This window comes from Pezoporus occidentalis, unplaced genomic scaffold, assembly GCF_034315485.1.
Source record: "Pezoporus occidentalis ecotype Australia unplaced genomic scaffold, CSIRO_AGI_Poc_V1 ctg21, whole genome shotgun sequence".
In the NCBI taxonomy this organism is placed as follows: Eukaryota; Metazoa; Chordata; class Aves; order Psittaciformes; family Psittacidae; genus Pezoporus; species Pezoporus occidentalis.
This window is the reverse complement of record NW_026913964.1, coordinates 7,170,057-7,183,770: the sequence shown is the minus strand read 5'-3', so window position 1 is coordinate 7,183,770 and position 13,714 is coordinate 7,170,057. Positions and strand designations below refer to the sequence as shown.

The 13,714-nt window shown below is 36.3% G+C and overlaps 1 protein-coding gene across 1 annotated transcript in view; it reads right to left on the bottom strand.

Annotated features, from left to right (window-relative positions):
* The window catches only part of AQR (aquarius intron-binding spliceosomal factor), a 49,904-nt gene that overhangs the window by 6,880 nt on the left and 29,310 nt on the right, over positions 1-13,714 (bottom strand). The window contains exons 24-30 of the mRNA XM_062619356.1: positions 13,256-13,365; positions 10,474-10,609; positions 8,643-8,852; positions 7,704-7,841; positions 6,839-6,910; positions 3,273-3,460; positions 1,551-1,722 (exon numbers count right to left, since the gene is read on the bottom strand). Coding sequence (XP_062475340.1) covers positions 1,551-1,722; positions 3,273-3,460; positions 6,839-6,910; positions 7,704-7,841; positions 8,643-8,852; positions 10,474-10,609; positions 13,256-13,365 — 1,026 coding nt within the window. The remainder of the gene's footprint in view (positions 1-1,550; positions 1,723-3,272; positions 3,461-6,838; positions 6,911-7,703; positions 7,842-8,642; positions 8,853-10,473; positions 10,610-13,255; positions 13,366-13,714) is intronic.

Genomic DNA, 13,714 nt, shown 5'->3' with positions numbered 1-13,714 from the left:
TAGAGTAACTAAACTCCTTTTGACTATTAATTAGGAGACAGACATCTGGATTATCAAACCTGATTATTTCTACTGCAGGCCAAGCCTATTCAATTTCAAATGACCAGTTGTTATTTCACATTTTGTATACCGCAATTTTTTCTGTGCCATTACTGATAATGAACAATGTCTTTCCCAAAGCATCACTCTACTGCCTATTTGAAACAGGACAAAACTTCCGGACTAAAGTTATTCACAGCCTGTTTAAATCCGTTTTCTGTCAACAAAAATTATCTTTCGTGTTAAAAAGTTGCTCTCAATTACTGACATTTACTCCTGCTCTATTTATACTGGGAATCTTATCCCTACTTGGCGTATGTTTGACTAGGCTATTTTTTCTTATTAAGTGGGCTCTGCATTACTTGGAAAATGCAGTTGCCAGGCATATCAAACACCTGTGGGTGTAAAACTATTCTACAAATTTTAATCCTCCAAGTCTAGACAGAAATGCCCAAATTCATAAATAAATAATAAATGGCTGCAATCTTACCTCATGGAAAACAATGCAATGCCACCACCATACTCTACTAGTATCTCTCAATCCTCAAGACCACAAAAACAACCCAAAGTCCCTCTCCCCTGCAAAAACCTCCCAAAACCCTATAGGAAATATGAGAAGAGCCTGCTCATGAAATCGCTGTTGTAATGATAAAGGTGTCAGTGTTCTTCCATGAATGTTCCCAGTCTTCTTTGGCCCAGGAGTGGTCTAAACCAGTGCTCAGACTCTCAATTATCAGAATCCCATTTTTAAGGCAGTAACTCCAACTATTCCTGTTCCACAGGACAACTTTTTAACACTTGTACATTACATTGTTAAAAACAAATATAGCATAAAAACAAAATAAAAAGAAACTCTTCCCTCCAAACAACTGTGCCCTCAACCTAGAAGTAAGATAAAGTGGATCATGGCTCACCACCGTTTTCTTCACTAACAGCACATTAGTTTGCATAACAAAAAAGTGGGAGGAACTCAAGCAAAACATACAGATACATATCTTGAAAAAAATACATAAACATAACTCAATGATTTTAACAGGGGAAAAAAATGACCATGAGTATTATCATCTTAAAGCACATTGTTTGCTTTTCACAATTTTAAGCAAAATTTAAGGTGTTAATTCCATGTTAATTTCAATCTTTGATCCTTCATGTACAGGGGAAATGCTACCAAGCTATCATGGCAGTACAGCTGAATCACAGCAGTATTTAACTTGCTATAGGCCAAAAACAATGTTTTGTAACGAATTATACACCAAATCTCATTCCTCCTAAAACACTGAGAAAACACAGATCTCAAGTAAAGTCAATCACTCTGAGCAAAAAGCAAAACATATCACCATTTTCAACACTGAAAACTCATTAAAAGGAGAAAAAGAATCATGCACACACATGACTCAATTATCTGAGAACATGAATTAAAACATCCATTTACTGTATTTTGATTGTCTTCATGGCAGATTTAACATGTGATATCTAGGTTAAATGAAGTATATATGTAGCATTTCTCTTACTTGATAGAAATAAGGATTGGGTTCAGACTCTCCCACACCATTGAAATCTTCCACATTTATAAGCTGGAAGTCGTACAAAAACCCAGCATTGGCTGTTCTGAACTCTGGCAGAAGCTGCACATGAGGCAGGTTACCCAGGTTCTTGTAACGCCAGTTGTAAAGGTTACATAAACTGTTCAAAAACACACAGAGACAAACCCTCAATTCAACTCATTCAACACAATTCAAATGCACACACCTCATTACTTTCAACATTAATGTTTCTGCAGGTTTTCAATTGAAAAAATAATTTTGCTGGACAGCTATATGTATATAAACGAAAGCACTTGTACAAGCTATCCAACAATATTAAGTTTTTAAACTCTGTTTGGTTATGTCTCACAGAAAGCTTTAGATTTTACTTCAGTGCAGCACACGCAGCCTTGAGACTGTTCTACTTGATCAGACTTACGCTGAAGGGTACATATTGTGCAAAGAAATCTAGTAGGAATTTCCATGGGTAACAAAACTTAAGGAATATTAATGCTTCTTCACAAGAAAAAAGGAGTAGGAGAAAAAGGATTTTCAGCATTATCTGCTGTAAAGTTTCTTATTGCAAAAAAGAAATGAATTTTCTTATTTTGTATACTGCCATATATTAACATGGGACATGAAGGGAAGCTACTGATATCTACCCATTTCTAAATCACCTCTGGTATTTATAGAGACAGTAATATAACCAAAATGCCTCATTCACAAACATACAACAAAATCCAGACCAGGTAAAGTAGCAGTTAGTTCATGGGAAGCTACCTATGACAAAGCATAGGAAGGTATGGAAAAAATCCTAGATGATGAAATGGTTTATGAAGTGATAGAATTCTGCTCTAAGAAATTTGCAGAGATGTTGCAAAATAGCAGATGGCAAAATAAACTTATCACCATACTCAGCTATAATTTGCATTTTTAAAATCAGACTGAACTGTTTTTCATGACTAGAAAATAATATTCTACCACCCCCAACAATTCCTACATGAAAAAAAATAAGTTCGCCTTCATTTTATGACAAAAAAAAAAAAAAATCAGGATTTAAAACTAAACTTAGAGTAGCAAGATTTTATATGGAGTAATTTTCTCTTTGGTTTTATTTTACCTTCTTACTACAACCCCGCAAATATGCAATTTACACAATAAATAAAACACCTACATTACCACAGTAAAGTGACAAATACATGGATAAAAAAAGTTATCGTACTACAGAGATGCTGTATCTCTTTAAATATATAAAAAAGGCTTAACACTCTTGGGTGGACAACATGACTGTCTTCAATAAAAGCTGAAGCTCTGCTGAAATAGTACAAGAAAAGAACTCTTTTGCAGAATTTAAGGGAAATATTATATATACAACTCTAAGTAAATAATGTATTTATTTGGCCTTAAATATATTTAATATATGAGTTCAGAAAAGGAAGCTTCTAAAAAGTTTCACCTGTAAAGAAAAAACCAACAAAATTTGACTACTAAAATTCCTTTAAATATGATTTTCATTAAAGTACTCATAAAATAGCAGAGTACTATTATATTATCAAAAAAGGAAAATAAATCTGATTGTATTTCAGCAAAGCAGTTTTGCAAACTCCTGTCCTAACAATAAAATAAAGTTTCCAAAAGTATATGTGTACTTTTTCTCTTTTTATCTTTGTATTTTCTTATAGGATAGACATGACATTTTGTATGTCTCACCTTGCTCTTGCTCTTCCCTGAGCATCCAAATCAACAGTTGGCACTCCAACACGAACAAATCGTGTAAAAAGAGACTGCTCCATGTTGGAGTATTTTTGAAATGCCATGTTCTTAATGACTGGTGGCAGCTGATGATGGTCACCAATCATAATCCACCGCTTCAAACGACTGAATCCATCCTGGGGGTTCTAGAATTAAACAATTACAGAATTGTAACTGTTACACTGTAACTGAGGTACTCAATTACAACACATTAGCAGTCAAACTGGCTTAGTCTGAGCATTAAATTTCAACATTTGTTCTTAAGCTACACTGAGCTGCAGTCATTTTAAAGAGTATTACAGCTTCTTTCTAATCTACTACCAGAAAAAGAAGCAGTGCTTTACATAAACTCCTGTTTGTTATAAAGCAACAGGTAAGTTTATCTACTAAAATAGTAGAGAAATATCAGTATGCCATATTGCGTTGTTTTAAAAGTCAAAGTTAACATGTCAGAACACAAAAGGAGGGGAAAAAAGCACGAATACATAGAAGTTATAGTAAAAAAAATCTGATTTCAACACAGTAGTGTTACCCTACAATAGTCCTTTTATTTTTTTTTTTATTCCAAGATAGCAAATACGAACTACCTGCAGCATCTGAAACAGTTTTAGTGCTCATGTACCTGAGGTACAAACTGAGCCAACCTTTCAAGTGTCTCTGTAGTTTATGCGTTTCACCTGTTTAGCTCTGGAATTCTCACATGGCCTCTTCCATGACCAGAACGAGCCTCTAATTAAATCCCCACCCTGGCCCTTGGACTGAATGCTCTTCAGTATGTTTGGTATATCTCTTTCCAGTTCCTCATCATCCTTTGTCTACCTAAATTACATACTGACAGAACTCAGCAATGACTGCTGAGCCCATGAGTTCTCTTTCATGATTTCAGAACTCATGGAAGCACATTGTAACATAGGGACAAAAGGGGAACAGATGTGTAGAACTGGAATTCTGAAATTTTCACCTGCAAGTTTTACAATTCAGAGCCATGTTTGTTATACACTTCTGTGATATTTCCCTTTCTCCATAGGAGCACTACTCAAGACAAAGACTAAAGTTCCTTTTCTTGCCATCCTGAAGTGTAAAAGAAATGAAGACCTCTCTGATAAGAGAGTAAAGAATGAAAACTGAATTCTGGACTGTCCAGCTCACCACGCCGAAAGATGCCTTACTAAGAAAGTGGATGGAAATTATTTTCAATGGCAAGGGAAAAGATTTTATTTTATCCCCTCCCAAAAGGCTACTGCTTTTGAGAAGACCAATTAGTCTATATAATTATTCTTCTCTGATCAGCCATTTCAATCACAAAGAGCTCTGCAAAGAACTCTGTTTTTAAAAATTTCTTATTCTGAATTGTAAGTGCAAGAAATCAAGTACTACTCTGTAAGCCTAGCTCTTCAGGTTTTGTTAAAAAAGAAAACAAAACAATCCTCAATTTTCAAGGTCTATTTTGATAGCTATTGTAAATAACGTCACAGAATAACACACAGAATATGACTCTATGATGAAACAGTCAGCTTATGTATTGTTCATGTACACTTACTTCCCCTCACCAGCCTGATGCACCTGGTTATTCAATGTTCACTCAACCATTTAAAAAACACTCTAAGATGCTTATTTCACTAAGTCTAGTAATTTCATAATCAATGAAAAGCATTGTAAAAACCATACAGAATTTCATCATTACATAGCACTGCAGTACAATGTTGTGTCACAATTTGTGAGAAGCCTCACTCCAGTGGTTTGCTCTCCAGACACCCAAATGAGATGGACAAGTATGTGTTCCTGTTCAGAGTTCAGGCAGTATTTGGGGTTTATAGGGTGAATTAGTTGCCTGCCTGCTCAGAATTATCAAAAGTCATCAGTCTTTAAACACATCAAGGTATAAAGTACTACATTTTTATCCCTAAAATCTAAAAACCTATGGAGTTAAACAGCAACTGAGAACAGGAGTTGGGCTTTAAAAGCAACTTAGACATGCAAATTTTTTTGTGTGCTAGGCCCATAGTTATTTTCCTGCAACTGTGTTCTAATATCCACTGGAACAGAGCAAAATGAAAAATTATGAGATACAATTACAAATATATCCAGTATTTCATGGAATTTCTATCATGCCTTTTTCAATACACATTTTCTTTTAGAATGAAAATCAAAAAGCTTGGATGTGGTTTTCTTAGAAGACTTTATTTATTGCTTTTCAATGAAAGTATCTGCTCCAGGCAAAGCTTCTGAAACGAAACTTAATTTTACAATATGAGAATATTAATTTGAGAGTATGAAATGCAGACTGCATATTTTTCAGAAAGCCACTAGAGTAAGAATCAAATCAACAGTAGACTGTCTTCAGTTTTACTGACTTTCCACACGTCGAACTGATTCACAGGTACAGTTTGCCCAGAGCTCCTGAGGGAGGCCATACTTCCAGAGGTGAAATTTTATCTTACAATGACTGCAGATTACAGAGATAGCAGAGCGACAGATGCGCAAGAAGCACATTTTACTTTACTTATTAAATCCCCTAGCTCTTAAAAGAGGAGTTGCTAGAAGCAACCACACACAATCCTTACTGGAGGCAAAAAAAAATGTCAAGAAAGTCCAAGCATCTTGAGCTTAGAATGATCAGCACAAACGTTTTTAAGGAAAGGTACTCAACTTCAGAAGTAGCAGTGTTGGCCATCTATTACAAAAATCCCTTACATAACAGAGCTATTGCTACCTGGCTTCTTAAAGACTATGCTATAAACATCCCCTGTTCCATGTTAGCTCCAGTTCCCTTCCTTCCTTCCCTGCATTAGCAGTACCTTTCCAGCTGCAAGACTTTCATTCAACTGTATCACATCTGCATTCCTTTATCTACTAATTGCTTGCTTTCCAAACACAGCACAAGCTGCAGCTTATTCTGGGCTAAATATTTACCAATTGATCAGATAAAAGGTATAATTATTGGGAAAAAGAAGAGCCAGTAATCATTTGTTTTCTTTCTGTGGAGTTGTAATGTCAATTAGAAGGTCTCCTCTCCTCAACTTCTCTTTTCCTTGAAGTTGTCTGTGCTTGGTATCTCTCTCTCTTAATCCTGACTGAAACTGACCAAACGCCATAAACAGACAGATGACACAGAGCAATTATGTAAACCTTACGCTTTTGGGAAACAAACCCCATACCTAATAGCCCTTATTTAAAATTTAACAATTTTTACAATCAGAAATAATCACTATTAAATGACAAAGAATATAACAAAGCCAGGACTACTTTACATAAAGTATCTTCACTTTTTTATTTTCAAAACAAAAGCCTGCTAATCCTACTACTTAGTCAATAAAACCAATATATCTAGAACTATTAGCTTACTCCATATCATCAAAACCCAAGGATAGACAACTTTGTAGAGCAAAGTGAAAGTTCACTCACATGGCAAGTATCAGTCCTAGGTTACTTTCTGCACAAGGTATTTTCCTTTAAATATTCTGTATTGTTCACAGACTTTCATTTAACATTTTTTGTAATATATTTTATGATTCAGGTCTAACCTGCAGCAGGAGAGGTATAAAGGTTTCTATCTCCAGAATCTGAGCAGATTCTTCCATTAAGATGTTGTCATACTGAGGGGAAAAATGAAACAAAGAGATACGTCCATCAGGCAAGTAATACAAATTTATAGTTATTCAGCCTGGAAAAAAGAAGACATCAACTAGTTATTTGATTTTTGAAAGGTGGAACAGTTACAGCAGGATTTTACCTCATAGGCAAAATATCAGTATTACCAAAACTAAATGTCAGAGGGTGAAATCCTACCACATCAATAGCAGATCTGTACCAACCAACCAGGGCTTACATTCAGAAGGAATCCATGACTGAATCACGACATGCTTCCCACATCACACAACCCATCCAGAAAAGCTTTCTGCAGTAGATCAAACTATGTTGGTACCCTTGCACTGAAGCAAAAAAAGAGTGCTTTTGTGATCCAATACAGGGCATTATCAGAGAAAAATAATACTAAAAGTTATTTGTGGTTGGCTACTGTCACATACAAGTCTGTACTAAATTAATATCTATGGCTAATACTGCAGAGTGAGAACAGCATTGCATCATAGTACCTTTTCATCAAATCGTTCATTTTTTAGGTGAAGTTATAAGGGCCATTTTTTCTGCCTTTATTTTATTACTCAGTCATATCACTGCAGATCATCATCTACACTATTAAGCTTTCTTTTTTATATAAGTAACTTAGAAGTGATCTTATTTTTTACTTATTTTTTTCTTCAGTAAAATTAAAAATTGAAACATACTAGTACAAAAAAAGCAACTCAAAATAACCTAGTTGCCTAGATTTAGTACAGACAAAAAAGTTTATACAAGAGAGGGTGGGGACCAAAACAAAAAAGTCATTACTTTGAAACCTAATTCAACCAGGTCGTGTCGTTTCAGAGCAGCATGAGTACAAGTCATGGCAATGATTTTTGCTTCTTTCACCAACAGGTATTTGGATCTATCCAGGCCACTGCGGAGAAGTTCAAATGCTCTGAATTCCTATGCAAGAGAAGAAAACCGTGAAAGTCAGAATACAAAAAAATTTTCCTTATAAAATGTATTCACTTCAAGTATCTGGCCACCTTCTTAATATAATTAGACAAGTTCTGAAGGTACCTACTGCTAGGAATCCCATTTTGAATAATTTTTAATGCTAAACTTGGAAATCACAGTATTTCAAAAAACAATCTTTTAAATACACAAATAATTCTGCAATCTGTGGGCATATACAAATTTGCAGACAATTATTCAATCAATTCTGAGGAACCCCCTCAGAATCCCCCAAAATTCTGTTGTACTGTATCTTCTTGTTTTCCACTATAACACCACATCAAATTCAGTATTAGAAGACCATTTAAGTTAATATGACTAAATGATACACAGACCACCTCTACCCAGACTTTTAAAAGCCTCTAAAGCAATTCTGGGAAAAACAGAAGATAGTCCATTTAAGTTACTTCTAGGTTACCTGATTAAAGACAACTCACTGGAAATGCAAAGACCCTGTGAGGATGAGAGGAGCAGTGATAGGCAAACCAACCCCAGTAACCTTATCAATGAAAATGGAACACCCAGAATGGCTGCTTCCTAAGATCAAAATAAAACAAATTAGACTTTTGTGCCTGTTGTGAAACATGCCAGTATTACCCAAAGGTGGAAATTCTCACCTTAGCAGCTAATAAGGCTGCCTAGAGTTACATACTCATTGGAGGATACAGGGCAAAGGAGAATTTTGGAACTGTGTAAAGTTTTTTATAGGATTAGCCAGATCCACTTACCTTTAACAGTTTCATGCCTTACCTCAAGCTGAGTGAATATTTTCTTAACATGTCTAAAACACCCTTCAGCAATTTCCATATCTTCTTCGTAGGATTTGCCTTTGAAAACTGGTTGAGGAGCATTTGCAAAATACTGGTGAAAAGGAAAGAAACTGGAGACATCCGTAACATCTGGCACTTTTCCACCCTTAACTTTGACTTTGCTGATATACTCCTCCCAACGAGACATTACCTATGACAAACAGAAGTGTCATATTGACATGTTTTAATATCAAAGTCATTGGCAAGGTGTAGCCTTGCACACACAATATTAAGAAAAATTATCACAAAAGCAAGGTATGTCTAAATTGGCACTTGAGCTTGTATCAGGACAATGGTTTTGAAGCTGTGGTGCGTTGACTTGACTTGGGGAAAACTGATTTGTTTCCAATTGCAAGTGGAGTACAATGGTGAGAAACATACAGAACCAAAACCACCTTTCTTCTCCGCCCCCTCTTTCTTCCCAGGTTCAATTTCACTCCTTCGTTCCCAACTCTACCTCCTCCCCACTCTGAACAGTGCAGGAGGAATGGGGCTTTGTCACTCAAGTTTGGAGCACTGCATCTTTGCCACCTCACACGTTTCCACTGCTCTGACATGGGCTTTCTACAGGCTGCAGCTTCAGGGCATATCCACCTGTTCTAGCATGGGGCCCTCCACTGGCTGCGGTGTGGCTATCTGCTCCGACACAGTCCTCCATGGGCTGGAAGGGGACAACCTGCTTTGCCATGGTCCTCTCCATGAGGTACGGGAGAATCTCTGTTCCTGCTCCTCCTTTTCCTTCTGACCTTGGTGTATATGGTTGCTCCCCACAGTCCCCTCTCTGCCCCAGGTGCTGCACAGTGGTTTTTGACTTTTTCTCAAAGATGTTTTTAGAGAGGCATCGCCAGTGTCACTGATGGGCTCAGTTTAAGCCAGCTGTGGGTCCATTTGAGCTGGCTGCGTCCAGCACTGAGCAGCCCCATGCCTCTTCTCAGAGATTATACTTGCAGACCACAGCTATTAAAATCTTGCACATAAACCCAGCACAGAAGGAATTTCCTGATTACCTCCACTTACAGTACTTTGGTTGAAATACCAAGTGGGACTCCTCTGGGAGGAAATTGAACCAAAAGACGAGCTCTACCAGTGCTCCTAGAATTCTCCAACACCTAATGTCCATTTAAGGCTTAGGCCCACGATACAGCTAGCCCGAGTAACTTCAGTAAAAACATACACCGTGTATGCATTTGATCCTAAGTACCAGTCTATAAATCAGTTTAAGCCACACCAACTGCTAATATAGATCATATCAATGAAAAATACATGCAAGGGAAATCACGGATATACAATATACACAAATATACAATTTGCACAGCTACCACAAAGGAAAAAACATGACTGCTACTGCTGAACCCAGGACAACAGAAAATGTGTTTTTTATACTGTGCATCTAATTTCATATGCCATAAAGCATTCTAAAGCAGGACCATCAAGTAACTGCTCTAATGCTTGTTCAAAATGTAAAGCAGACCACATATTTTTCCATCTGAAGGAGAAACTTCAGGTTAGCATCTCTGCCAGCAGCCATGAAGAACAGCACTGCTAGTCTTTAATTGGCGAGTCATCATGTAGGCGTTAAAACAATAGCAATACAAGTAACTAATGCTGCAATTATAGCTTTAGCTGCTATTGTATTTTAAATCACTGAAGAAAATGCGGTTTGCTTTAGTTTTTTTTTTAGACTCAATTTTGAAAATTCACTCAAATTTTCACAAATTGTTTCATAACACACTGAGGTCATACAGTCTTTGTAGAAGGATTTCAGCCCTTACTTGGTACAAGAAAAAGTGGCCAGCTGTTTCACAAGTGTAAGAAACATCTCCTGGGACTCCAAGACTCTCTTGCAATCGTCCAACTTCCCGTAAAAGTTCAAGTCTTCGAGCCAGCACATAATTAACTCTTCCATACCTACAAAATGGATTAAACAACATAATTTGTATTTAAATGTAGCTAATTCAAACCAGTTTATTTCAAGTATCATGAGAGCTCACACACCAAACACGATACACCCTCAAAAAAGACAACCCACAACTACTAGCTAGTCCCAAAACCCAAGAATATACTACATGCTAACTATTTCTATCAGTTGAGGCCTAACAATTTACAAAGCCATACAAGAGCCATTACTGTACAGTTCTTTTTATCCTATCACTTCAACAAAAGCTTCTTAAGTGTTAATAAAACATTCCTGTGATGTATCTGTAAAGTAGAAAAAGTATCACAGCGTACTGTTTAGGAGCTACCAGTCCACTACGTTACATAAATACAACCAAGTTATACAAGTCTATGGACCTTCCTAAACAGAATCAATACTCAGAGCTTCAGTATGACAAGGCTGAATTCCTTTGACAACATACAAAATTTCTTCTAATAACACTTGGCCCACCCTAACAGACAGGTTTCCATCCACATATAGGATACGTACGTACCTGACACACCCTGTGCTCCTAGCTGCCTGCTGAATAACTTTTATGACTAGTTTGTAACTTACTCCTTCCATTCTTCCTCCTCTTACAAAATTCAAGGCCAATTTTTTTTCTTTATAAATCAATTTCCTTATTCCATGCACTCCCCCCCTCCCAGAAGCAGTACAAAACCAACAAAAAATAATCTATGGATCACTTTTTCTAAAAAGGAAAATAGATTAAAGAAGTATACCAACAGATGAAATTAAAGAAATGAGAGGAACAGGACACTTTCTTTTAAAAATGCATACACAGTTAAAAGCTCAAATAAAAACATGTCAGTACGACACTTTCATGAATAAGGGTTAACTTTTAAGTTCTTATTAAGCTTACTAGCAATAAAATAAGCTTTCAGCACAAAAACAAAACCCAACAGACACAATCCCTGCTAATCACAATGGGTTCTATTGTCTTATTTAGAAGGGTGAGAGTAGTTAAAAGCTGGAGATTTGAATTTACTAAGAAACAACTGACTATGATATTGTTGACAACTGGAATAAAACAAGTTTCTTTGGACCTATGACAGTTTACGATCCTTGGAGTACTAAATAGTTTTTTTTCATCTTCAACAAATCCAATCCATTATAATTACAAGTGACTGCAACCGGTTGGTTGGGTTTTTTTCCCCCCCTCACACTTCCAGTGTCCTCTCGTTTCCCACAACATGTTCCTTTTATGGCACCCTCATTCATTGCTACAAAAGTTTCTTTGGCTGTGACTCCCTTTGTGTTTAAGTGGCAATACCAGTTTAATCAGCTCCCATCCACCTTACATTCTTATACCCCTGTTCTGCTTTGCTGTGCCTGCAGAAGGAGCAAAAAGGAACACTATGCTTGCAAGCAGAAGAAATTCTTTAGGCAGTATTGTGACCTCCAAAGCAGCCTGACTCAGGAAAAAATATGAAATCAGAAGCAAACAAACAAAACAAACAACAGGCATATGAGAAATAAACTTCTCTTCTCACAGTAATGCAGCCCACCTTCATATATCTTGCTCAACCCTCATCCTCCCTCCCAAACTGCCAGAACCCTTAGAACTTGCAGTAATGTCCCATAAGTCTGGAGTTACCTTGAAAAGAACGAAAACAGACAATATAGAGTGCCTCAAAGAAAACTTTTTAATGATAAGCATTTCTGTTCCGTGAATACTAAATTCTGGATATTACTAAATAAATATCTGGCATGCCATCATTTCACTAAGATTTTGGCTATCAGATTTCTGTAATAATTTGAGCATGCTAAAGCATTCAAATTTATTAAAAAAAACCCACAAGGTATTTATTTATTCATTTATTTATTCATTTTGCTAAATGAAACACAACTATGCATACGGAGGTAGTTTCTAGTCACTATATATAATTTTTACTACAGCTTTTGAAGTCAAAGTACTGCTATAATAATCCAGTACTGGACAGTTATTTCCAGTGCATGACCATTATACCCCTGCTTACATTGATGAATGTACGTAATCCTACTGACGTCAATTGGACTAACACATAACAAACATACTAATATTTACAAGCACAGGTTCTTCAGCCTTCGGACTGATAGAATAAATAGCTTTTCTTATATTTTTATTCTCCAAAGCATGTTATTTACCAATGAAATAAGTGACTCTGCATTAAATCAATACACTAAAGAATTAAAACCAGAAAGTTTACTTTCATGTTTATAGTTATTAATGGCATATTCACCATGCCAGTAGAAGTGATATATTGGTACAAAAAATTCGCAAATGCAGAAACCTACCTTTCTCTCACAAAACAGATTAATTCTATAAAGTGTGTATGGGCCCAAGATATATTGCGCTACTTTTACTTAAGCAGTTGAGTTTGTGAACATGTCTGATTCTGCCTTTAGATTCTCAAAGGCAACACAGTTTCTCCACTAAATAATAACCAAAATTACTTAACCCTGTATTGAAAGCAGGTGCACTCTGCATTACTGGGATTCAACAATATTACGAGAAAGGCAAAACTTGTCAAGCACAGCTCCCTGCTCGTTTACAAGGGGGGCAGAATGGATTCAATGCATACTTCTTGCTACAATGCTTACGTAAATGAGTTTATCATTAGCACCTCTTTTCTCACCTGCTGAAATCTTTCTCTGTCTCTAATTCCTCTTCTCCATGACCCAGACGCAGAAGGTGGCGCTCGTCAATGTCTAGAGCCATGATTTTTTCAAACAGCTGGTTCAAGGCCTAAAGATTGACAAGAACAGGAGAAAAGGTAGTTTTTATAAGTTCAGAGGCTCTTGCAGGGGAAAACTAAATAATTACTTGTAAGCCAGCTAGGAAATAATGCCTATTTTGGAATAAATGGGAGTGAAAGAAAACACGAAGTTAATACTGGAATTAGAGCTCTTAATCTTGGTAATAGGGAAATTAGCCTACCAAAACTCTTGTGTATTCATACTTTATAATAATTAAATTTGATTTTACATTTCTAAAACAATTTTAAAATTCATTCTATCCTGTAATTAATTTACTTGCTAAAGCTATCAGCTTTATAAATTGTCTCAAGAGGCACACTTTGCAAGCATGGATTTTG